The 26,437-nt window shown below is 44.4% G+C and overlaps 1 protein-coding gene across 13 annotated transcripts in view; it reads left to right on the top strand.

Moving 5' to 3' along the window:
- Cap1 (cyclase associated actin cytoskeleton regulatory protein 1) overlaps positions 1-26,411 on the top strand; it is an 80,414-nt gene extending 54,003 nt beyond the window's left edge. For 4 of the 13 annotated variants that reach the window (XM_063288342.1, XM_063288341.1, XM_039110702.2 and 1 more), the window contains 12 exons: positions 13,625-13,749; positions 14,622-14,722; positions 16,369-16,446; positions 18,083-18,226; positions 18,309-18,394; positions 20,711-20,816; positions 21,243-21,420; positions 23,340-23,524; positions 23,697-23,820; positions 23,932-24,014; positions 24,349-24,492; positions 25,305-26,411. In XM_063288342.1, coding sequence (XP_063144412.1) covers positions 13,638-13,749; positions 14,622-14,722; positions 16,369-16,446; positions 18,083-18,226; positions 18,309-18,394; positions 20,711-20,816; positions 21,243-21,420; positions 23,340-23,524; positions 23,697-23,820; positions 23,932-24,014; positions 24,349-24,492; positions 25,305-25,388 — 1,425 coding nt within the window. In that variant the 5' untranslated portion in view covers positions 13,625-13,637 and the 3' untranslated portion in view covers positions 25,389-26,411. 13 annotated transcript variants of the gene reach the window in all.
- Positions 26,412-26,437: the final 26 nt, after the last annotated feature.

Below are 26,437 nucleotides of genomic sequence, written 5' to 3'. Positions count from 1 at the left end.
GGTCTGGGTTCCGGGGCGTGCCCAACTGTGGACACGCCCTTTCCCCCCGCATCTTCCTCCCTCCCCGCTTCCTTGGGGGCGGAACCCTTTTTCAAGCGCTCCTAGGCCAGATTCTCTCTCCGGTGGCGGGGAATGAGGGCGGAGTCACGAGCCGAGCGGCCAAACTTCTTCCTCTCTCTCGGGCTAGCGTTACAGCCGGTGGCTCATTTCCGGTGGGGGTGCCGCGCCCAGTGAGGGCCCGGAAGTGGGTCGCGCTAAGACCGCTGGGCGGTTCTTGCCGGAAGTGGAGAGCGGCTGATCGCAGTCCGGAGGTGAGGCGGAACTCTTAAGGTGAGGGTTGGTGGTTGGTTAAGGATTGGGGTGGTCTTTGGGGCCCACCGGGTCCTGGCCGTTCCTAACGGCCTTGTTAGCTTACGCGCAATTGGGGAGTCCTGCTGAAAGGGTCGGGGTTGGAGCCCTTCGGCCATCCGGGGCTCCTGGGTGCGGTCTCTTGAGGTGAGGCTGGGGTACCACATTGAGCCGGGAAGTCCTGAGGAAGCCACTTTCCCCTTCATTTCGCAGCTCTGCCTATCAGCCTCCGCGGAGGCCTGATTCCTAAAGGTATCCTAACTAACTGAATGGAACCTGTGAGACCTTAGAATTTCCTTCTGACCAGGTCTTGTTCCCATTGCTTGGATGGGTAACTTGATCTCGGAGAAGAAAAGATCTGGTTTTAGAGAGAGGTTTCCAGACCCAGATCCTTTCCACAGTCATTTCCTTGGAACCTCTCTAACTTTCGATCTGGGCAGCTGCAGGTTAAAGGCTATCTGGTTTGTAGAATTAAAAAAAAAAGTTAAAAATTTGGAATGCCTGTTAAATTTAAGGTAGGCTAGTAAGCCCTGCGTTTGCAATCGGCGAGCTCCCCTTACACTTAGACTGCCACTGTTAACTAGAAATCCAAGCTAACTTTATGGGAGGTGCTGGCCACTTCTGGGTCTGAAGTCAGATGATTCAGGTTGGGTCTGGCACAGTTGCCAAGTGCCTGTGGCCATAGGATTGCTGTGTTTATTCTGTGTTGGCAATATGGAAGATTTCATTGAATACAGTTTTGAAAAGTCTAGTCCTTGACCCTATTAAGTTAACAGTGGAAGACAGTTAAATAGTTTTAAAGGTGGTGAGGATGCTGAGGAAGGATGCAGCAAGGGAGTCAGGAACCTTTTTGAAAGATCAGGGGCGTGGGGGGGGGTGAGAATACATTAGATAGAGGTTAGTATCAGAACTGTCCCGTGAAGCTCTTTGTCTTGCTTTCCCTCGAAGTGAAAATCCAGGGTTAGGACAGCACATTTCATCATTTGCCAAGCATTTATTGGACCTCAGTATGTGTGAAAAAGCATGAGATTAGGCACTTAGCCCTTGTGGCTTAGGAATACACTTGTTCTCTTGTGGGATGTGCAGTATGGGAGGAGCCAACAAATCAACGGTGGCTGAGTGTGTGCACTGTGCGAGCACAGAGGCACTGAGAACAGGAGAAATATCAGAGCCACACTTGTAGGCAGAAATGAGGGACTTGAGTGTTTCAAGATTTCCTTAGGCATATAATAAGCCTGAGAAACGAATTTCTAGGCAGAGTACTGTAGATGGAAAGGCATAGAGACCTAGGCACGTGAAAGACAGTGACTAGTCAGTTTTGTTGCGGTTTCGGTATTACTTGGAGAAGTGGAGAAAATGAGAGGTTGTGGAGTCAAATAGGGAGGCCCTTGGAAGCATGCTAATGAATTTGGATTTTAGCCTGGAAGCTATGTGGATACTTTGAAGGGTTTTCCCACTTGGCAGAATGGGAAGGGACCAGCTACTGGAGTAGGTCAATAGTTGAAAGCTGTTGCTGTGTCATGGCTTGAGCTAGAGAGGGGCAGTGGAAATGACCGAGAGGGGTCGTGTTAGAGCAGTATTAAACTGGAGTCTTGGCCATATGTGGTCGTGTGTGTCTGTAATGTCAGCACCTGGGGTTTGAGGCAGGAGAGTCACGAGCTGAAGCCTGGGGCAAATACGAAGGCTGGAATCCAAGGAACTGGAGGTTGTTATTTTCAGGAGTAAAGAAATAGTTGTAGTCTAGAAATTGCTGCTCTTCTGGCCTCAGATACTGATGGTACCATTTAGATAAGGAATATAAAAGGCTCTTTGGAAAGAGAAGTAAAACCATGAAGTGACAAAGAAAAACAAAGTCTGGAGCCTTCTGGGTATCAGTACCCCTAAGCACAGATGTGAACGTGCTGGTCTAGCCAGGGCAGATTGTAAAGGTGTGGAGAAGAGGGTGTGACCTGTACTGCTCAGAGGAATACTCAGGCCTGGAGTTTGGTAGAAACTGGGAGTGGGGTGGGGTGTCTGGCAGGCTGTCAGGGGCTTTGGATGTCTTCATCTGAATGTGTCTGGATTTTATCTTGTAGTTGTTGGTTTACCAATCGAGTTGCTGTAGCCCAGCATGTAAAGCTCTCTGTGGGTACTTCCTACCTTGCAGAAATACTCTGTAGGTCAACTGAGCATATTAATGGTGCAGAGAAGTTTAATAAAATTGGTGGCATTGAAAGCATGTTAAAGTATAACTTAAGTCTGCAGACCAAGTGGTAGGTAGGGACAGGAGACTTCTCGAGTGCAGCTGGCTCTGAGGAGGCATTGTTGGTGCAATGTTTCCATCCTGAGGGGGGATTTTTTTCAACCACGTTCATGATAGTGCATGAGTTTTTGTTGTTTTTTTTTTTTTTTTTTTTTTTTTTTTTTTTTTTTTTTTAAACTGGAGACTGGTTTAAAAGAACGACTTCTTCATTTTGGTTTTCTGTGAAACTATAAGTACAAGGTTCATTTTGCTTAAAAAAAGCAAATACAAAGCCTTATTGGAAGTAAAACCCTTTGGCTTGAAATTTAACGCTGAGATTTGAAACCCGAGGACCATACATTGTGTCTTACCAAGGGTTGTGATTATTTCTTTAAATACCATCATCAGTTTATCTGTCATTAACCTGTCTTCTGAACCTAACACTCCAGCTTCTGTACCATAGTGAATCTTTTAAAGTTCTTGAAAAATTTTTTTGCACCTTTTGTCCATTATTCTCACGGACTTCATAGTCCCAAAGAACCAAGTCTAAATTTCTTTTCCAGCTTACCAGCCCTCTACAATTAGACTTTGATGTGTTGTGCTTCGTTGTATTGTATTTTATTTTGTTCTAGAAGTGTTCGCTATTCAACCCAGGGCTTTGTGCTTGCCTGTCTACCAATGAGCTGTGGCACAGCCCCACTCAGACACTTGTCTAAATTAATTTTCAGACTTGACTTTCTAATTTAGATTAGCATTTTATGTGAGTCATTTGTTCTCCCCTTATGCTTCTTATATTAGACCAGCTTTTTCCCCCCCAACTTTGGCACAGTTGACATTCGGGGCTGTCCTGTAAGATGCTTGGCGGCATCCCTGGCCTCTATCCATTGGATGCTGGTATCACTTCCTCAGTTGTGATAGCCAAAAACGTCTTGAGATATTGTTAAATGTTTCCTGGAGGAAAGAATTTTTCCTGGTGGAGAACTGCTTAAGAAAACTTCGTAGGTGGGCTGGGGCAATGGCTTATAATATAAAGACCCCTGCTGCTAAACACAGCCCTTGAGTTCTCTCCTTGGGACTCACATGGTGGAAGGAGAGATCTGACTCCTGCAAGTTGTCCTCTGACCTCTGCCCACGCCCTGTAGCATGTAGGCATCCACACACAATAAACAAGAGTAATAGAAAACATAGCTGTGTTCCTACAGGGTCTTATTTCCTCAGCTAATGCCTCCGCGGAGACTCTGAGCTGGATTCAGCACAGCGTATGGCACATTATAAGCATCATACTCTTGATGGATAAATCATTTGTTTTCATTAAGATACTGGGAAGTTATTGTGCTTTCAAGGAAGTCCTCACCACCCTCCTAAGACCCCTGTTTCACTTACTTAGTTTTTTTAACACTCATTTTTTATTTTATGTGTATTTGTGTCCCAAGTGTATGTATGTACACCATGTTCATGTTGGTTATCATGGAGGCCAGAAGAAGAAACTGGAGTTACAAATGGCTGTAACTGCCTGGTATGGAACTGGGAACCTCAGGGTCTTTTCTGAAAGCAGCTGCCCATAACCACTGAGTCGGGGCTCCGGCGGCCTGGCTTGCAGTCCTTTAATAGAGAAAGGCCGGTGATTGGCTGCAGGTTTGTGTTGGTTACCTGGAAGGCTAGCAGAGTTGCCTCTCCCTGATGGTATGGATACGTAGACTCCGCTTTGGTCATGTTCGGATTGCTAGCAGTTAGCTCGCTTGGGTTTAGCGGATGGGGATCGCAGAGTTGATAGTCTTGTAGTTTCTTCCTTTAAATTAACATAACTTTTTCACCATAAAACTTTCTTCTTGATATACCGTTATGTAAACCCAACTAAAAAAAAGTCAAAGCTCTAAAAATATTCCTCTGCTACAGTGCAGCTTTGTCTGCCTTCTATTACCAGACATGTGCCAAACTTTTCCATTTGGCTGGAAAATGGCTGAAATGTTTAATGGAAGGAATAAACAGCCTTGCTATTTTTGTTTGAGGTTTTTTTTGGGGGTGGGGGAGTGTTTTTAGCTCTTTTCTTCCTCCAGAGGCCATTACAACTTCTATATTTAAATTAATTATAGACTTAGAATCACAGATCTTTTCATATCTATAGCTGTAGCTGAATCATGGCTAAGGATGGATATCATCTTTGGAAATATCTTTATGTTTGTGAGTTGGAAAGGCTGTTCTATTAAAGCACCCACCCAGGCTGAAATCAGCAGTGCAGTTGTTCGCTACTCAATATAGACACAGTGAAGTAAGAAGGGCCTGCTGAATGTTCATTGTACTCTTTTCAGTCTAAGGGAGAGAGGATTCATAGCCACACAGTTATCTGTTAGCCCCAAACCATTGAAACAGCTAGTTCCCAAGTCTGACTTCAGCTTAGGCCATATTACTCCTTTCACCTCACACGCCACGCCTGGAGTCTCAGATAGAGGACCGCAGCAGGAGGGAATAGGAGACCAGCCCTGATATTGACTTGGATTCCTTCCCTCCGTAGAAGATAGGCTTTTCTTTTCTCTTTTAATCTAATCCTCAGGTGGCAGTGACTTGGGCACTAAATGTCATTGGTTTCATCGGTGAAACCAAAATCTTAGGGAAGAAGAGTGGCTCCTGATCCGGGTTAGATTTAGATGACATCTTTACAGAGTTGATTCTTTGGTTTCTGGGTTAAGTCAGCTGTCTTAGAATTTCTGTTGTTGCAACAAACACCGTGACCAAAAAGCAGGTTGGGGAGGAAAGGGTTTATTTGGCTTACACTTCCACAACACTGTTCATCATTGAAGGAGGTCAGGACAGGAACAGGGCAGGAGCTTAGACAGAAATAAGGAGGAGTGCTGTTTACTGGCTGGCTTCCCACGCCTTGTGCAGTCCCCTTCTTATCCAACCCAGGACTACCTGCCCAGGGATGGCACTGTCACAAATGGCCTGGGCTTCCCCCATTGATCACTAATTAAGATGCCTTACAGCTGGATCTTACGGAGGCATTTTTCTCCGTTTAGGGTCTCCTTTCTCTCTGATAGCTCTAGCTTGTGTCCGGTTGATAAAAAAACCAACCAGAACATCAGTCTGCATGTAGGCCTTTCCTATTAGCATGTCCAGAACCTAGCACTAAGAATTTCTATGTATCATTAGGGATAGAACTAACTAATGCATTATAGCGCTGTGCTGGCTCGAAAGAGACAACCCAGGAGCTAGTGGTCTCCCTCATTCCCCAGTCTTTTTTTGAAATAGGATCTCAGTATGTAGACCAGCGGCCTCTGCTTCCTGGGTACTGGATTAAAGACTTTCTTTATTTCTTAAACACTATACTTCTATGTCAATGTTAAGCAAAAAAGGGTAATTTGCTGAAAACTCGGTAATGTACTAGCTATTGTAAATCTTATTTTCAAAAATTTTTCCCTCCTTAGACCATTTAGCTGTTCCCCAAAACCAGGAGCCCCAGGTACATTGACTGTAGATGGGTAGATAGGTAACATTGCACTGAACATCTTGGTGTTATCCCTTTCAGTACATTGTAACAGTTTACTTTCTTAGGATGAAATCTCAACAGGCTTAAAAGACAAGACCAAGAAAGCATTTTTTTTTCTTTCTTCGTTCTCTCTCATTTTTTTGTTTAGGTTTTGTTTTGTTTTTGTTTTTGGGACAGGGTTTCTTTGCGTAGCCCTGGCTGTCCTAGATTTCATTCTGTAGGCCATGCTGGTCTTGAACTCAGAGACTTACCTGCCTCTGCCTCCCGAGTGCTGGAATTAAAGGTGTGCACCACCACTGCCAGGACAAGAGAAGAATTTTAAGGGCAGTTGGCTTATTAAGAATATAGGCTGACTTGGACAATTGTTTTCATTTCCGTTTTATATGAACTGATGACTTAGACCTCCCATGGGATAAAGTAGAAACCATTTCTCACTATTGGTTTAATGGCCTCTTGAGTTGTGAGCAGAGCTGCTGTGGTGACCCAGCCCGTGGCCTTGTGCATGAGTTAATGAATAGTAAGAAGTTGTTGGGATGAAGAGATCCAGAGGTTCCTAGTTGCCTACGTAGCTCAGTGGCTCAGTGTAGTGCGTACGAGGCCAGGCTCTGGGCTCTGTCTCTAGTACCACAAAATACAGAATGATGCACACGGAGCAGTTTTGGCAAGCCACTTCTAGTTTTTCTTGGTTTCAGACTGCAAAAGAAATTGCTGGGGAATCAGGCTCATAGTTTCCTTCTACCCTGCATGGTGATGTCATGAAGCTTTTCTTGCCAGTGACTTATAAACATTATCTCCAGTCTTGATCCTTTCCCAGGCTCTCTGTCTAAATACCTATTGGACATTTTTATTTAGAATCTTCATTTTCTCTTCAGACTCTGTACATCTGAAGCAGACATCCTTTTTTTTTTTTTCTTCTGTAACTATAACCTGCTACTGCCCTAACGTCATTCTCGTAAGGGCCCCATACTTGTAACTCTAGACTTGCCCTCCTCTCCCTTCTGAATGCTGTAGTGCTTTCAGTCAGGACCACACAGTTGCCCTTGTTCTGTCTGGTTCACACTCGTGTGTGCCCTCCAAGGGCAGAGCTGAGAGCAGTGGGTGGAAGTTGCAGGGAGGCAAGTTTGCCTCCATATAAGGAATACTTTGAGCTGTCTGAGTAGAGTGGGCTGTCTCAGAAGTCTAGGATTCTCTGTCCCTGAAGGTGCTTGATCACAGGCTGCCCAGCTAATTGCTAAGAATGTTGAAGGGACCACTGTGGCACCGAATGGAGTTTTTGTAAGGTGATTTCTCCAGTTACTTTTAATCCTGAGAAGCTGGTTCTATGGAAGGTAGCTCTGCCCCTCCCCTTTTGGGCAGGGAAACTATTTCATCTTTAAAGAATAATCCCGGCACTTAATTCAGGTGCCAGGTCCTCAGTTGCTTAAAAGGGGATTGATTGTAGGCTCATTGATGGTTTTCAGGTGCCAATTATTGTAGGTTTTTTGTCTTTTATTTGAAATGTCATTTTGTTGAGTTGGGCATGATAGATAGCCTGTCTTTAATCCCAGCACTCCAGGCAGAAGCAAGCAGATCTCCATAAACTTGAGGCCAGCAGGTGTACACAGTGAATTAATTCTGTGCCAACCAGTGCTGTTCAGTAAGTCCCTGCTCCACCAACCCCCAGAGTCTTCAGTAGCCTTCGTCTTTCCCTGAGCATTTTGGAGCAGCTAGATAGGTGAGCAGCCATACAGACCCTGATATTTCCCTTTCACTCAAATCCTGTTCTGTTTGTTAATGCTTTGCTTCCTTTGATCTGATCCCATCGCTCATTCCCATCATTATAGCAAACCAGCGTGACACTGGCTGCATTTTCTAGGATATCTGACCCAGCTTGCCTGCTTAGCCAGCCTTATTTCCACACTGTATGCATTCTTGACTTTTTTTTTTTAAAACATAGTCTATTTTTTAAAATTTTATTATTTTTGAGAAAAGGCCTTACTCTGTAGCTCTTGCTGGCCTGGAACTCACTATGTAGACCAGGCTACTTCAAACTCACATAGATCCAACACACAAAAAAATTTATGTATTTGTGTGTGTGGGGGCTTGTAAGTGGACTTGGAGAAATGGCTCAGTTTATTCCCCCTACACAACACACACACACACACACACACACACACACACACACTCACTCTCTCTCTCTCTCTCTCTCTCTCTCACTATTTATTTATTTATTTATTTATTTATTTATTTATTTATTTATTTATTTATTTATTTATTTATTTATTGAGACAGGGTTTCTCTGTGTAGCCCTGGCTCTTTGAGAACTCACTCTGTAGACCAGGTTGACCTTGAACTCAGAGATCTACCTTCCTCTGCCTCTGCTTTCCAAGTGCTGAGATCAAAGACTTTATAGTGTTTTCTTTATAGTGTTTATAGTGTTTCTGTATAGTATTTCTAGACAAGGATGGGTTGCTGGAATTGGTTCTCTTCCTGCCTTGTGGGTCCTGGGTATTGAACTCAGGTTGTCAGGCTTGGTAGCGTGTACTTTTACCTTCTGTGCCATCTTGCCTGCCCTAAAATGATATATTCAAATAAGCAAAACTATTTTCCTGTGTTACTTAGTTTCAAGATACTACACAGTAATTTGTGCCTAAGAAGGCAGCATTTACTTTTAGGTGAACATTATTTGTAAGATTTTATAAAAACAAGCAGAAAATTTTGAGAAGGAAGAAGAAATTTTTCCCACAGAGTTGACAGAAAGGAGAGAGGCCAGGTCCGTTTTAGATGTTGGTGGATTAGGGTCCCACTCATATTTGTTCGTCTGTCCAAAGGTCCACTGTAACCTACTGTAGTTTTACCCCTGTTAATTTTCTAATGTTGGACTTACAAGGACAAGGCATGATCCCTGCCCTAGGGTGGCAAATTGCCTGTTGGTTCTTTTACATTTATCCATCCATCCATCCATCCATCCATCCATCCATCCATCCATCCATCCATCCATCTATCTCATCTCTCTACTGATCTGCTGATCTATTGTATATGTTTATCCATCTGTTCATCCATCTGTCTGTGTCCCTGTACATCTGTGCAGAAGCATGGAGGTGAAAGGACAACTTGCAGGAGTTTTTCCCCTTGCAGGAGGGTTCCTGGGCTCTAACTATGCTTAGCAGGTACCCTTGTATGATGAGCTAGCTCACCCAGCCCTGTTTGTTGGTTATTAGTGATTTTGAGCCTCTGTGTGTGGTAGAGATCAGTGCGCAGTATCATGAAAGTACATGAATGGAGGTGCTTTTGAGGTAGGCAGTCTCTTACCTGAGACTCCAAGGACAGTAAGAGTTCCTGAGCTGGGGCAAAGTGTAACCACGCAGGGTGATTAGTTTAGTGAGTGAAAGAAGACATGGCTTTTTATGGAAGTGCAAGTAAGTTGGTTGCTGACGTGGTTAAGATAGGTGGAGTAGGAGGTCAGACCAAGTGACTGTAAGTGATAACACAGGGCCAGATCATGGAAAGGCAATTTGGACTTTATCCTGAATGCTTTGGGGAATACCGAACGGTATTAAATCAAAACATGGTACTGTTGTGGGCCAGGGCAATAGCACAGTAAGGGGAAGCTCATGCTGTGCAAATCTATTGATTTGAGTTTGATTCCGGAACCCATGTTGGAAAAATAACCCAGGTGGATGTTGGGGCGTGTATAATCCACACATTCTTCTAGCAAGATGGGAGGCAGAGACAGAATCAACCAAAGATCACATACACAGTGCTACCTCAAGAAACACTGAGAGACCCTGCCCCAAAACAAGGCAGAAGGGGAGAATCAACACATGAAAACATGAAAAGTTGTTCTCGGCGCCTTCCCTCTACCCCCCATATCCACACACATCTACACAAGATTTAAAAAAAAAACCAAAACATCCTAATTATATTTGCATTTGACGTGGCTGAAGAAAGGATATATTGCTGAATTTAGGGGAGACTAGCTAGGAACTTACGGCAGTAACCAAGGCAAAGTCTAAGTGATTTTCTCCCCCCCCCCACCCCCCTATAGGTTTTTTTTTTTTTTTTTTTTTTTGTTAAGGTCATGATGAAGGCGAGGGACATCTATTCTTGAGGTGTGCAGAGTGAAGCCTGTAGATGTGTTTTTTTTTTTTGAGCTGGGGACCGAACCCAGGGCTTTGCGCTTCCTAGGTAAGTGCTCTACCACTGAGCTAAATCCCCAGCCCTGTAGATGTGTTTAAGATAGTGTTTCATGTAGCATTTGGGAGGTGTAGGCAGGAGAAGCAGGAGTTTTGAGCCCTTCCTGTCCTGTTTCTACAAAACAAACAACACAACAGAAAGACCACTCTGGTTCACTGTATTATGGCTAACAGTTTCCAGGTTATTATTTTGGGCAATTTTGTGACTGCCAGCAGTGCCGGATCACTGAGACAGTGTGGAGAGGGCTTGGGATAGCCATACTGGGGAAGGTGAGGAATTGCATTTCAGTTTGAGGTATGTTTGGGACAGCCAGGTTTACATGGAAGCTGGATCTAAGATTCTGAATCACAGAAGAATGGCTTGACTTGAATATGCTGCTCTGAGGTCTTTAATAGATAGGTGCTTGCAAGCAGGTTGGATGTGTTTCTATAGTAACGGCAGTTGAGGGCTGGGGAGAGGTGGACCTGATCCGTCTGAGAGAGTGTGTAGGGTAGGAAGAGGTGTGTCTTGCTGGAAGTGGTGGCTCACACTTATAATCTGAGCACCTGGGAGGAAAGAGGCAGGTCATTTGGTTTGTCTTTTTGGTCCCTTTGCTTTTGGGCATTCTTTCTCACAACCTATCAAGTCACACTCTATTCCCACAAAACAAAGCAACCCCAAAGCCCTGGTTACTGCTCTCTATTTGGCTAGTGGTAGGAGGAGATTAGCTATAAATGGTAGTTTTATAACCAGGAAAGGTGGTTCATACCTGTATTTTTAGCATGTGGGAGGTAGAAACAGGAAGATTTGGAGTTCATCATCTTGCGCAACTTGGAAGTTAGAGGAAGATTTATTTTTTAAAATTATGTATATTTGTGTATCTACATGTAAATATAAGTGTTCCCAGAGGCCAGAGTCATTATATCCCCTGAAGTTGGAATTCTAGGTGGTTGTGAATTCGCTGAAGTGGGTGCTAGGAACAGAACTCGGGTCCTCTGAGAGGAGTACACACTTTTTTTTTTTAAACCATTGATCCATGTTTTCAGCCCCTAATACTATTATTATTATTATTAAACCTTGTAAATTAGATGTCAGGGCTGGAGAGATGGAGACCTGAGCAGCATATTCAAGTCAGGCCATTCTCCTGGGATTCAGAATCAGATCCAGCGTCCATTTAGACATCTAAACCTGGCTGTCCCAAAGGCACCTTAGACTGAAATGCAATGCCTCTTCCTCCCCAGCTCTGCTCTTAGTGGTTAAGAGCATTGGCTGCACTACCTGAAGACCTGGGTTCAATTTAACCACCCATACGGCAGCTCACAGATGTCTGTAGCTTCAGTTCCAGGAAATCTGATCCCCTCTTCTGGCTTCTGTGGGCCATTCGTATATATAAAATGGACAGACATACTTGTAAGCAAAAACCCACTCATGTAAAATAAAGATAAATCTTAAGATAAAATGACATTAGTTTTCACGGCTATGGTAGCATGTACCGATCTACAGTTTGTATTGCATTTTCCATTACTGTATTTTCTGTGTTAGCACTGGCCTCACTGCCCACCTTATGTGTGACAGAGCATGTTGTATAGCAGAACTGAGTGCTTTGCATGGATGGCAGCTTTGGGATTTAGTTTATTCCCCTAGATTTATAGTGTGGGTTACATGTGAGTCTGCCCTGGGCAGTACCCAGAGTGGATCAAAGGAGCAGTATGAAGTTGCTTGGTGGTTCTGCTGCCCCAGGTCCAGGTCTGTTCCCTGTGAGACCCAGAGGTTCCTGCTGCTGCTTCAGTTCAGGAAACAGAAAAGTTGGTTTCTCATGATTATTTTTACTATTTTCCCCCCTCCCGGCACTCGTAAATAACATTTGGTAACAAGGAACTGGATCAGAGAGATAGGACCCGCACATAGAGAAGAATGAACAGAGATTGTATTGTCGGTGAGCTGCTTATCTCCTGCGCGGGGAGGCTAATGTGGAAGAGTGAGATACTCTGGCATGGTAGCTATCATTTTGGGGAAGATTCTGATTGTCGTGGAGTCACTGAGTCTACTCATCTTCAGTTACTTGAATTACCTAATGCTTTGATGAACAGAATATAAGTCAAGGCTTTAACTGAAGTTCTACAATCACAGTTACCTTGTCCAGGTGCAGACAGGTAATGTTTCCCACTTGGATGTGTAGACCAGGCAACGGTCAGAACGCTTGTTCTCCTGTGGTTTTATAATGTGTATAATGTGTATGATGTGTATGATGTGTATAATGTGTATAATGTATATAATGTGTATAATGTGTATGATGTGTATGATGTGTATGATGTGTATGATGTGTATGATGTGTATAATGTGGTTTTATAATGTGTATATGTGTATAGTGTGGTTTTATAATGTTATGAGTCCTAAATAAACACTGCACACCTTCGGCCTTGAGCCTAAGCAGCCTGGTAGTCAGTGGTCTAGAAGGACGAGTGAAGTAAAGGGGCAACTGAGATAAGCAGCCTTTTCTCCCCTCTTGGGGCTTACTCTCCAGCGTCTTAAGACAGTGAGTGACGCTGGTTCAGGAAAGGTTCTCTGAAAAGTGTATGGCAAGCTTTCAGTCTGTGGTCTCCTTGGCTGCATATCCAGACCCCACCCGTTCTCTTTTGAGCTTGGGTCAGATGGCAGCTTCATGATACCCTTATCTGATCTCCCAGCTGATGTATTCAGCCCATCTCTGAAACTCTATGCCACTCTGTCTGCAGCTTCTGTCACCTTTAGCTTTTTCCCTGTCTGTTTGATGTCTATTAGTATATAAGTTAAACACCCTCTCCCCACCTTCAGTAAGAAGTTAGTGAGGATGGCATTTTTCCTGGTATGTGATGTCCCACTGCAGACAGGAAGTTGGGGGTGGGGTGGAAACCACATTGAACATATAGCTCGGAGGTTTGAATGTTGGCTTCTGTGGTGATTAGTGTGTTACTAGAGGCAAGTCATTAAATATTGCTAAAAATTAAATATCTATCTTTAAGTGTATGATTATTGATTGAGGGTGTGACTCAGTGGTAGAGCGCTTATCTAATATTGATGAAGACCTGGGCTAAACCTCTCATCCCCCAAAAGGAGTATAGTTAATTATCCCAAATAGTTGTAGGGCGGTTTAACCTGAGAAAGCATGTGTGGCCTACTTTGTAAATTCTAAACTCCTACATAAATACCTGTTAGTATATACTAAGTCCTCAAGCATTTGAATAAGATTTGCATCAGTGAACACTTTTTCCTGAGTAGTTTTCTTACTTAATGAAGTCTGCATGGTTTTGCAAATGTTCTAGATGACTTTCCCCCTGTATTTTATTACTAAATTATCCTGTTCCACAAAATTGGTATCCTCCCCACCTCATGTGGGTATAATATTAAAATAACATCAGACACTTGATCTGTTTCAGCAGGTGGAACATTATGGCTGACATGCAAAATCTTGTAGAAAGATTGGAGAGGGCAGTGGGCCGCCTGGAGGCGGTGTCACATACTTCTGACATGCACTGTGGATATGGAGACAGTCCTTCAAAAGGTAAGCCAGACCCACTTGGGTGCTCTGTGTGAGCCTGGCCTAATTTTTCTGTCCTGGTGAACCTTCTTCTTTGGAACTTACCTCCCAGACTAAATGTAGGTAGTTCATCTCCTGTGAACAGATACGGAAGGAAGTGACTTGGTACAGACCTCCCTGTGGTTAAGTAATTTTAACGCAAGAACTTCCTGCTTGTGTGATGTTTCCTGTCCTTTCTTTAGCAGAATGATTCTAGTCATTCTGTCAAATGACAAGTGATACTAGTTTCTTCTTTCTAAGTGATTTGGCCAGTTATCCATTTTGCCTTTACACTAGCCAGACACAGGCTGTTAAGAGATGAAAGGGATCTTAGAGAATCTCCATGTTTATTTCAATTTATAGATAAGTAACATTAAGCCCAGACAGTAAGGATGTCACAGATTCAGTTAGTGATGGGGTTAGAGAGAGAGCTCTGTTGCCTGACTCCTGCTCTAGTTTTCTGTGCATTGTGTCTCATTGGCTCTCCACTTGCAAGGAACATCTGTCTGGGGATGTGGCTCACTGGGGTTAAGTGCTTGCCGTACATGCTTGAAGACCTGAGTTCAGATCCACAGAACCCTCTTAACGCTGAACACAGTAGTATGTGTCTACAATCCCAGTGCTCCTGTGTCAAGTTGGGAGGAAAGGACATCCTGGAAGCTTGTAGGCCAGTTAGCCAGGTGCGTGCAGTAGTGAACAAGAAGGGATGCTCTGTCAAGTAGAAGGCAGGAAGGACCGATATCTGAAGTTGTCCTCTGTTGACCACATAAGTGCCAGTACACATCACTCATGTCTATTTTTTTAGTCCTTCTGGTGCATGACTAGGTCTTCCTATTGTTTGTGTTTGCCTTTCCCAGGAGCAGTTCCATATGTGCAAGCATTTGACTCGCTGCTTGCCAATCCCGTGGCGGAGTACTTGAAGATGAGTAAGGAGATTGGGGGAGATGTGCAGAAACACGTAAGGATGTGGGCCTTCTTTTCCTTCCTATTTAATGACTGGATGCTTTCTTCACCCTCAGTGTAGGGGCCCCTGGGAGCCTCCTGACTCCTTTTCTTCTACCTTTGTTGGTCCAGAACAGAAATGGGGTCCATTTTTCTAGGCCTCCTGTTTTACTACATACTCTATGTGTTTCTTTTATGACACGGCTTGTTTGGTCATGAAATACAGCTGTGTTCATCTTTGTGGTGGAGAAGGCCCTTGCGGTCTTATTCTAACGTTGTGTAACCGAGTGGAGAAAGAGTCACTTTGATGACTTAGCATCTGTCAAACCATGCATGTAGTTATTAGCTGTGCTAACATGGATTACTTTCTCATTTAGCCCTCTGTGAAGTAGGCAATGACAGATGCCTGTCCTCCCACTTCCCATCATGCTCTGCCTCCTACACGGTCACCACCACCTGCATCCCACACTCAGACACTCTGCCACTCTTCTGAGGCCTGGCACCTTTTTGCTGGTGCACTGAATGATCATTTCTAAACAGTAACCGTATTTAGGATCTCTCTAACTGGCCCTGCGTCCCTTATACACTAGCTGTTGGCAGGGTTTGAGAGGAGTGAGCTCTGTGGAGCAGTGCTGGGACTTTCCACTGGTGGGGGAATGGTGGTTTTACTTCAGACAATTGTGTAGCATTTGAGAAAGAACTTAAGCAACCTTTAAAAAAAATCCTATGTGTCCGGGTGTTTTCCCTGCACGCATGTCCATATACCAGTTGTGTGCATTGTGCCCAGAGAGGCCAGACGAGGGCACTGAACCCCCTAGAAGCAGAGTTACAGATGATGTGGGTAAGCCATGATGGGTGCTGGGAACTAACTCTGGGTCCCTTGGAAGAACAGCTGGTGCTCTTAACTATTGAGCTCTCTCCAGCCCCTTGAAAGCATTTTTTTTTAAAAACTTATGTCACTTTTATCTCTGAAAGTACAAATCTAGTTGCAGTGTGGTAGTTCCTGACTGTCTGCCTAGTCCTGGGAGACTACAGCAGGAGGATGTCACACTTTTAAGTTCCTGTCTCAAAACATCAAAAAAAAAAGGAGCTAGAGAGATGCCCTTGCAGATGGCTTGAACTCTCTTCCCAGCACCCACTTCAGGCGCTTCACAGCAATTCCCAGCTCCACTTCACGGGTCTCACACCCTCTTCTGGCCTGTGTTGGGAACTGCACAGAGACACATGAATAAAAATAAAAGTAAATTTAAGCAAGTTTTCTTGGGGCTGGGATATATTATTACCTCAGAGGTAGAATATTTTTATACCATTTACTGAGCCTTGGATTCTATCCCTAGCATCTCAGAAAACAAACAAACAAACAAACAAACAAACGAACAGATGAATGGACAAAGAACCCAAACAGATAGATCCCAGAGTACTTCACATGAGCTCACTAACTTGCCTTCACCTCAGACGGGTTATCCTCATTTCCAGTCCTGGCTATTTGTCATTGACAGTTCCAACAGGAACAGAAGTGAATGTGATTCTGGTACCAGTCCTTGAACTCTGGAATACATGAAGCAGATGTGTGGATGGCGGGTTTGGTATCCAGGGTCTATGGATGTGGATGTTATACTTACATGTCAAGTGTCATGAACAGCAGATTGTTTTTTCCTGCAGGCGGAGATGGTCCACACAGGCCTGAAGTTGGAGCGAGCTCTCCTGGTTACAGCTTCTCAGTGCCAGCAGCCAGCCGGTGTAAGTTTATTAGGTAGTTTAGTTTGGTCTGATGCTCATGGCAAACAGAAATTTCCAAGAGGCTGTCACAACATGCTACGGTAATACACAGTAATGTACAGACATAAAAGCAACCTCAGGTGCCCCTTGGGACTGTGCCATGGGTAGTTACTGGTCCCCAGTGACTTTTTGTTTTCTGTCATTTTGTCCATTACTTTAGTTGCCCCTGGGACGTTGCTACTTTTGTCAGGAAATGGAGGCAGCTCTGGTGTTTGACGGGCGGCAAGGCTGTGGTGGGGATCCTAAGCCTTTGAAACTGGGTCTCCCTTCATCCTTTACCCTCCCTTTAACTCGACTCTTACTTCAGCATTTTCTGCTACCTGATATGGAAAATTAAGTTAGAGAATCGAGAGCTTTCTCAGAAGGAAAGATTATTAACTTGTCTTAGGCTTTCCTGGTCACAGAGGATGCTAAAACAAGTTTTCCTGCTAAGGCTGAAATAAATAAAACCGTTGATCTTGTCATGCCTAAGTCTATGAAAACAGTGCAGATAATTTAAATATCTGTCTTGAGTGACGAGAGTGTTTTACCTCAGTCTTTTCTCCAAGTTCATACTTTCCCAGATGAATAAAGCAGCTGAGACATTGCCATGTTTAGACCAAGGTTAGCAAAACCACAGACTGCAGGCCAATCTTATCTTCCACCTATGTATGGAAATGAGTTTTTTTTGGGGAACAAATATTCACTGATTAGTACTTTAGAGAAGTTTTCACACTTCTTGGTAGACTGTGTGCACACAGGACCTGAGAACTGACACAAAAACCAGGTTTTTGAAGGGAGGATCAAAAAATGGGAACGCAGGGCTCATCCATTTCACTAAGTGGCTTTGAATGGTAGCATCACGGTGGCATTTGAATCACCAGCTCTCTACTCAGCATCTGCTGTGTAGCTCAGGGTGCGTTGAGGACAAAGGAGAACTCAGACAAAGCCCTGGCCTTTGAAAAATTAACAGAAGCAGCAGCAGCAGGTTTGGTAGTATACCTTTAATTCTAGCATTTGGGACGTGGAGACAGAAATCAGGAGGAGTGAAGGGCGGCCTGGAATGCACGAGACCCTGTTTTACAGAGAGGCAAGGGGAAGGAGAGGCAGGACACACACGGATCTGGGATAGTTCGCAGAGTTGTATGGTAAGGTATCAGATTGGTTGTGTTGACATACGATACAGAAGCTTATGGCAGCTGGGGTAAAAAGGCTGCCACATGAGGCTAAAAGCCGAAAGCTCATGAAGTGTTTAGATAAGTGGAAAAGAGAACGCAGGGAACACAAAATAAGCCATGTCTTCTCTTAGGGGGTCAGAAAAGAGACAAATGACCTGAATGGAGGGAGGTGCTCTTCTGGTATAGAATGTAGGTCCAAGCACTAAGTCTCTCCTGAGGACTTGAAACTTTGTGCAGAGGAACCTGATGTGAGCAGTATCTCAGCCATCTGAGCCAAGGTGGGGTTGATACAAAGTTTACCTTAGTGGCGGGAGTATTCTGGATTCTAGGCTATGTAGAGTATAGTCTAAAAACTGAAGAGTTTGCCTTCAGAGTCAAGAGTTGATCCTCATGTGTCGGTTTTTTAGAAATACTTACCACAGTTGTTTCCCATCTCCTAGAATAAACTCTCGGATTTGTTGGCCCCTATCTCGGAGCAGATCCAGGAAGTTATAACCTTCCGGGAGAAGAACCGAGGCAGCAAGTTTTTCAATCATCTATCAGCTGTCAGTGAAAGCATCCAGGCCCTGGGCTGGGTGGCTCTGGTAAGAGGGAAGGGCAGGTGTAAGCAGGGAAGGAGAAATGGCTGCAGAGGCTCTCTGTCACTGGCTGCTTCTTCCTCCACAGGCTGCGAAACCCGGCCCCTTTGTGAAAGAGATGAATGATGCCGCCATGTTTTACACAAACCGAGTCCTCAAGGAGTACAGAGATGTGTGAGTCTAGCCAGGGGGCAGGGCGAATGCAGCTGTTACCTTCTGGAGTGAGCTGTGTATTGGTCTTCTCACTTCAAGGCTGTTCCTTGGAAGCTTGGTAGATCCCAGCTGAGAGAAACTGCATTTGCAAGCAGGAAATATTTCTGTTTGCGTTTTTTTTTTTTTCACTCTGAATGTCAGGCGCTCTTTAGTTTCCTAGTCCTTACCCTCCAGGTTTAAGGGGTTATACTGGAGGTAACATGGATTAGTGCCCTTTAAGTTACTATTTTCAAATTACTGGTTGGTTGGTTGGTTGGTTGGTTGGTTGGTTGGTTTGTTTATTTATTTATTTATTTATTTATTTATTTATTTATGTGTATGGGTTTTTCACATCTGTGTAAATCTATGTATCCTGTGCGTGTCTGGTGTCTTCAGAAGCCAGAAGAGAGCTTTGGATCCTGTGGAACTGGAATTACAGATCTTATGAGACATCATGTGGGTGCTAGGAGTTGATGCTGGGTCCATGTAAGAGCAGCCACTGCTCTAAACTACTTAGCCATCTCTCCAGATCGTTACGTTGCTTGTTTGTATCAGATTTTTTTCTTCTGTTGCTGTCTCAGTGGTGCTATGACAAAGGGGTCAGTTGAACTTAACTAGAAAATTACCTTGTATATTCATGTATTCAAGTAAACTGACAGTGAGGCTGCCTAGCCAACACCAGTATGAAGAAAGGAGTCATTGTGTTCTCACTAACCGCATAACCTGCTAGTCCTAAGTGACTTCTCCATTGCTAATTTTGAACTGGAGTGACTGCAGTTTCTTAGCTCTATAACTATCCAGACATCATCAGTCAGCAGACACTTGTTGAATGTGTGTAAGAAAAAAGCCTTCATTTGTGTGAAATGTGTCCCACAACTCCACATACTTTTAAAATTCCTTCTAGATGCCTGGAATTACATATACCCTGTTTGGAACTTACCCTATCATTTTTTTATAAAAGACTTATTTATTATGTACAAGTACAGTGTAGCTATCTTCAGACACACCAGAAGAGGGCATCAGGTCTCATTACAGATGGTTGTGAACCACCATGTGGTTGCTGGGATTTGAACTCAGGACCTCTGGAAGTGCTCTTAACCACTGAGCCATCATCTCTCCAGCCCTCCCGTATCATTCTATAATTCTATCGATGAAGAAACTAGGTGTTGGGCTAAGTAATCACAGAACCTTCCAGCTAACGTTTAGAAAGAGAAGGATTGTTCTAGACACAATGCAGTGTGTCTTTTATAATAAATGCTGATTGTTGCGCGCACGCGCGCGCACACACACACACACACACACACACACACACACACACACACACACACACCCCGTTTTCTTTCTTTTTGGTTTTGTTTGTTTATTTTTATTTTTTGAGACAGGTTTTTCTCTGTGTGTAGCCTTGGCTGTCCTGGAACTCGATCTGTAGACCAGGCTGGCTTTGAACTCAAAGAGTCTCATGAGTGCTGTGATTAAAGGCTTGCACCACCTCTGCCCAGCTGATTGTTTCCTCTGAAAGAAGCACTGTAGTTGGGAGCATATTTTGACATGTGCACTGCACTCATGGATCCCTTAGTCCCATGGCAATGCTTCACTAATCTTGGCTGTGCTGTGGCTTCCTACAGAAATGTGTTTTTAACAACTTTGCTATTAGGTTCTGCCTGTGGTATATTTTGGGGGGAAAAATTGGTCCTAACAAAAACATTGATAAACACTGTTGTCAAAGATGAACATGTAACCCAGTGTCCCTGTTCTGCTAGAGTTTGGTCTAATTAGGGTAAGAGGTAAGGTTCGGTTTTGGTTCTTTTTTTTTGTTGTTTATTTTTTGTTTGTTTGTTTGCTTGTTTGCTTGTTTGAGCCCTGGTTGTCCTGGAACTTACTCTGTAGACCAGGCTTTAAACTCAGAGATCCACCTCCTCTATCTGGAAAAAAGGTGTGCACCATTATGGCCAGTTTGCTTTTTTCTTTTAAAAACATCACTGATGAGAGGCTAGAGAGATGGCTGCTCCTGGGGAGGACCCTGCTTTGATTCCTAACACCCACAAACATCTATAACTCCAGTCAGGATCCAACACCCTATCCTGGCCTCCTTGGACATCAGGCAAACATGTGGCATATAGGTATACTTGTAGGCAGGATGCCCATACACATTAACTAATTAAAAGGATATTATTGATGGTAGGGAAGCTGCCACTGAGCAGAGCCTAAGAAATGCCACAGTAGGAGGATGCGAGCCAGTGGGCAGGCGGGGTTCTGGAGCTGCTACCATACTCTAAACTTCTTTTTAAATTTTCACAGGGATAAAAAGCATGTGGACTGGGTTAGAGCTTACTTGAGTATATGGACAGAACTGCAGGCTTACATCAAGGAGTTCCATACCACTGGCCTGGCCTGGAGCAAGACGGTTAGTGAGTCTTCCTTCTTTCCCTCTTCCTCTCCCCAGGATAGGATCTACTGGCTTCTCACACTTAAGTCACCAAGGCCAGAAAAGGGATGCTGTGGAGATGGTCCGGCAGTTAAGAGCTCTGGCTGATCAGCAGTTCGCAGACCTGGTTTCAATTCTGCCCACAGGGCAGCTCACAATTGTCTATAATTCCAACACCCTCTTCTGTCCTCAACTACCAGGAGCACATGTGGAACACAGACATGCATGTAGGCAAAACACTCCTAGACATTAAAATAAAAGAGTAAGTTAAATTTAAAAATACAAAGACAGACCCCTATTATAAATTAACAAGTTAGATGCTATAATAAATACACAGCCCATAGCAAATAAAGAAAAATACCAAGAATAAGGTGTGTATGACTATATTCTTGCATTTCTGTTCAGGGGCCTGTGGCAAAAGAACTGAGTGGATTGCCATCTGGACCTTCTGTGGGATCAGGCCCACCTCCTCCCCCACCAGGCCCTCCTCCTCCCCCAGTTCCTACCAGTTCTGGCTCTGACGACTCTGCTTCACGCTCAGCACTGTTTGCACAGATTAATCAGGGGGAAAGCATCACACATGGTGAGTATTTTGGCATGGGCAGTTGTTAAAGCAAATGGCTCACATTAGACTTCATCAACCAAATACTAGTCCAAACCAGAATCCTGGCTTGTGTGTTGGGAACATTCATTTGGGGGGGTCACTTGCCTTCAGGTTACTCAAAAGGACATCAAACTTGAATTTAAGTTTGGTGACCAATGGACCAGTAAGATGGCTCAGAAGGTAAAAAGATGTTTGTAGGCCAAGCCTGGTAGTCTCTGAATTCAGCCCCTAGAAGCCACAAAAATGACGAAAAATTGACTCTACTGTATGCACACTAGCATGATTCCTCCTGTCCACAATAATAACTTTCAGTAAAAGAGCAGCTGACAGACTCGGGTGCACACCCCAAGCCTGATTGATGATTTGAATTTGACTCCTGAGATCCACTTGGAGGAAGGAGGGATCCAACTCCTGCGAGTTGTCCCGACTGCCCTCCCTCCCTGCAGTAAGTTCATAACCAAGTACATAATTTTAAGAAGTAGACATTGAACAGGGTAATGACAGTGAAGTCACTAAGTAGCATGTACAGGGCACCTCCTTGGCCAGCTCTTGGTGTTGGCAGTTTTCCCAGAGCCTGTGGCACGGTTCCATGGTCTCTGTAGTCATCGTGTTGGGATGCTAACTTCTCAAGATGTGTACTTGTCACATGGGAAGCTTGCCAAATAGGGACCTACCGTTACAGAGAAAGTAGACACTTCTATACCTAGCCAGTGGAATTCTTACTTGACTTATTGACTAAGAATGTACATATAAAAAATAGAAAAATATTTTTATGTACACTGTTATTTATAGTAGCCAGTAGTAGTATAATTAGGGAAATATGAGGCGTTAAGGGAAATGGCTGTTAACTGTGGTGTGTCCTCTTGATAGAATACTGTACAGCCATGAGAAACACATTTTCCAACAAAGGAACCATGTAATGGTTAAGGCAGTAGCAGGTATCATTACTACCTCTTAGAGCACTATGGATCTCCAGCCCCATGGAATAAGGAGGATCTCACTGTCCCCCCTCATAAAACAGCTTTACCTCCAAAATCAAATACATTACAGCCAGAAGCAGTGGTAGAACAAAAACTGGCACTCATTCTTGCTTTATGCAGTCAGTATACTTTGGGCCAGCCTGTTTACTATGTAATCTTTTCCAAAAAAAAAAGTTAGAAAAACGAGAGAGCTTTTTTTAATTGAGTATGAATTAACTAGATCAGATTTGCTAACACTCAGTATGGCTGTAACCAAAGAACACAGCATGAGTAGAGACTAGACGACAGAAGAAATCCAGTAAATAACCTCTTACCCATGCTCCTAAAAGTATGCCTGATGAAACTCACTGTGTCTCACAGAGACAGGAAGTAGAAGGGAACTTGTGGGGAGAGGAAGGAACCAGCAGGAGTGAAGGGGGAGCAAGGAAGGTAATGGGGGTGAATATGAGAAAAACACATTCCATACATGTATGAAAAACCACAGTGGAACACATTTCTGTGTGTAACACACACTAAGAGAAAGGTAGGCAGTTTCAAATGCCAGCATTGATGAGGAGGGTTAGTTTTTTCACTGATTTTCTTCACCATGACATACTTTCCCCTTTTTATTATTACATGCATTCCGTGTTTGTAGTGCATACCTTTCTAGATCTGTTTTAGTGCCTCACACATTATCCTTGCTCCTTCTTTACCTTCAACACACACTTTTTTTTTTTTTTTTTAAATAAAACCATATAACTTAGAGGACAAGAGAAACCATAAAAGCAGTTCTCCAAAGCTGATTTGCAAGATGGCCTCTCAAGAGCTTGAGTTTTAAGTTTCTGCTAAGGACTAGTAATAGCAGACCTTGTTTATTGCCTCAGCCCAAAGCTCTGTCATGAAGAGCAGGGACGAGGCAGCTGTGGTGTGTTCTTACAGCCCTGAAACATGTATCTGATGACATGAAGACTCACAAGAACCCTGCCCTGAAAGCTCAGAGTGGTCCAGTTCGGAGTGGCCCCAAACCATTCTCTGCACCTAAACCCCAAACTAGCCCCTCCCCCAAACCAGCCACAAAGAAGGAGCCAGCTCTGCTGGAACTGGAAGGCAAGAAATGGAGAGTGGTGAGTTACGGAGCCTGGACTCCGGGAAGGGACTAGGAAGAAGTCTTTAAGCAGAGTTTAGCTGAAGAGTGCGGGGTTCTGGCTTTTGGTGGGAGAACAAAGGTTTGGGATGAGGCATTGTTTTTGCTGATGTGTGCTTCGTGCTAAGAATCCTGGGATGTGTCTTCATCAGGAAAACCAGGAGAATGTTTCCAACCTGGTGATCGATGACACTGAGCTGAAGCAGGTGGCTTACATCTACAAGTGTGTCAACACGACATTGCAAATCAAGGGCAAAATCAATTCCATTACAGTAGGTGAGTCCCCCTTGCTGCCCTAGGGCTAGAGCCACTTTCTGCGTCTTTCTTTGTCCAGTCCTGGATTACAGTCCTTTTCATGCCACTGTTCATCTGCTTCCTTTCTTCTAGATAACTGTAAGAAGCTTGGCCTGGTGTTTGATGACGTGGTGGGCATTGTGGAGATAATCAATAGTAGGGATGTCAAAGTTCAGGTAACCTGATGTCTTGGCTTCTCCTTTTGGTCCCTGAAGAATTAATTGAGAGACACAGCAGACTCACAGATGTTCCTTGGGCAGGAATCTGATTCTCCAAAGTCTGTAAGCTGAGCTACTTTGGATGTGGCAGAACTTGGCTCTTTAAGGGAGCTCTTTCCAGGACCTGGCCCAGCTCTTTCCTGGTGGCCCTGGACCACCCCCAGTCTCTAATGTCTGGTGTGCACTGGGGGCTTTTGTGAAGTAGTGTACTCATTAAAACAGTGAGTACCCTGTGCAGCTGAGTCGCTCATATGAGCTGGGACTCAGTTGTCTTGGTTTTTTCCCCTTGCAGGTGATGGGAAAAGTGCCAACCATTTCCATTAACAAAACAGATGGCTGCCACGCTTACCTGAGTAAGAACTCCCTGGACTGCGAGATAGTCAGTGCCAAATCTTCTGAGATGAACGTCCTCATTCCTACAGAAGGCGGTGATTTTGTAAGTTTCCTTTCCTTTCCTTTCCTTTCCTTTCCTTTCCTTTCCTTTCCTTTCCTTTCCTTTCCTTTCCTTTCCTTTCCTTTCCATCCTTCCTTCCACAGTGTCTCTTGTATTCTGGCTGGTCTGGAGCTCATTGGTGATCCTACTGCCTCCACCTCCTAAGTGCTGAGATACAGTCGTATAGCACAGGGCTATATGAGATTGAACCAGCTTGTGCATGCTGGGCAAACATTCTTCCCACTGAACTGCATCTCTGAGGAATAGGACATTAAAAACAAGGAATACGCTGGGACTGTTGCATACACCTGAATTCCCTGTAGGGTCTTAGCACACAACTCAGTTTGGCCTCAAACTCAAAATCTTCCTACTCTGTCTCAGACAACTGAGACAGGACCAAATACTTACTGAATTAGAGAAAACTCATTGATGGATATCCTATGTCTGCAGGTAAATCCCAACATCAGTGTACACAGAAGCCAGACAGTCCTATAAAGGGGGTTCCAGAGTGACCCTGCCATTCTAGTTCACTAAGAGTAAGAGTACTGCCCGCCCCCACCAAAAAAAACCCAGGCTGTTGTGTAGAGCTAAGTGTCCAGGACCACAGAGCACTAAACAGTCAACGGTGCAGATGCAGAACAGCATGGCTGGGGAGGGTGTTTGTCTCACTCCATGTGTGCACCTGCCTAAGGTCAGAGGAGAGCACTGGGTCACCTGGAACTGGAATTACAAAGGGTGCTAAGCCACTCCATGGGTAGTGCTCTTAACCACCGAGTCCTCTCCAGCCCCATCAACCTGTTACTTCTATTTTGCAGAACGAGTTCCCAGTCCCTGAGCAGTTCAAGACCTTGTGGAACGGACAGAAGTTGGTCACCACAGTGACAGAAATCGCTGGATAAGTGAATGCATGGGTCCTGTGCCCTCTCCCTTCACACCATGGGATACATCTGTATGGAGACGGTTCTTTTCTAGATTTCCTCTACCTTTCTGCTCTTAAACTGCTTCTCTGCTCTGAGAAGCCCAGCTACCTGCCTTCACTGAATATACCTCAGGCTGAGACGGGCGGGACAGCAGGTCAGTGGATTTTCACCGGAAGGTGCAGCTTCTCCACATCAGCGCGGCTGCACCGCAGTCCGAGCTTATGGAGCTTCCGGCCCAGACTGGGACACTGAAGCTTTCAGCTCTGGGGTCATTCTACCAACAAACAGTCCTTGAGGGTTCAAGACACCCTGGAATGCATGCTGTTCTAACAGTGAGCATGGAGGTAGCGGGAGCCAGTGATTCCATGAGGTTCTAGCCAACCTAGTTTTCAGCGTTGACAAGTGAGGCCAGGGTTGCTCTTGACCAAAAGCTAAGCATTGCCACCCAGCATTCCAAGCAGACTTGTTTCCTAGAAGCATCCTTCATTCTGCATTCCATCCTGGGTCGGCATCTACCACACACAGCAGGCATTCCTCTTGCAGCTGCAGGACAGTAGCAGTTCCCAAAAAGTCTTAACCCCCTCCCCCGCCCCGATTCCCATGGGGGAACAACTTAGAAAAAAGGGGGGAAGAAAAACACAGCATTCCAAGGAGTCTGGCGGTCCTCCTTCCTGCCAGATGACTGTCACCGTGTCCACTCCTCCTGCTTGTCACGCTCAGCAGCTGAGGCCTCCTCGTAGGGACCTGGATAGGGCTAAGACCTCCACTGCAGCTGTTTGGGGCTTGGTTTACACCAGAGTCTTGCACAGCATTGGTATCGCAAACCCAGAATTCTCTCTAGGACACACTGACCAAAATATGCAACCTTTTTTTTTTTTTTTTGTGGGAAAAGAGGAAGAGAGATTGTCCTGTGACTTCTGCCCATTACCTGAGGCCTGTGGAAATAAACCTTTATGTACTTAAAGTTATACAGAAAATAGAATAAAGTTAATACCAAACTTGTTTAGTTATTCTCCTGATGTTTTCTG

Source organism: Rattus norvegicus, chromosome 5 (genome assembly GCF_036323735.1).
Source record: "Rattus norvegicus strain BN/NHsdMcwi chromosome 5, GRCr8, whole genome shotgun sequence".
NCBI lineage: Eukaryota > Metazoa > Chordata > Mammalia > Rodentia > Muridae > Rattus > Rattus norvegicus.
This window is presented reverse-complemented; position numbering and strand designations above follow the sequence as displayed.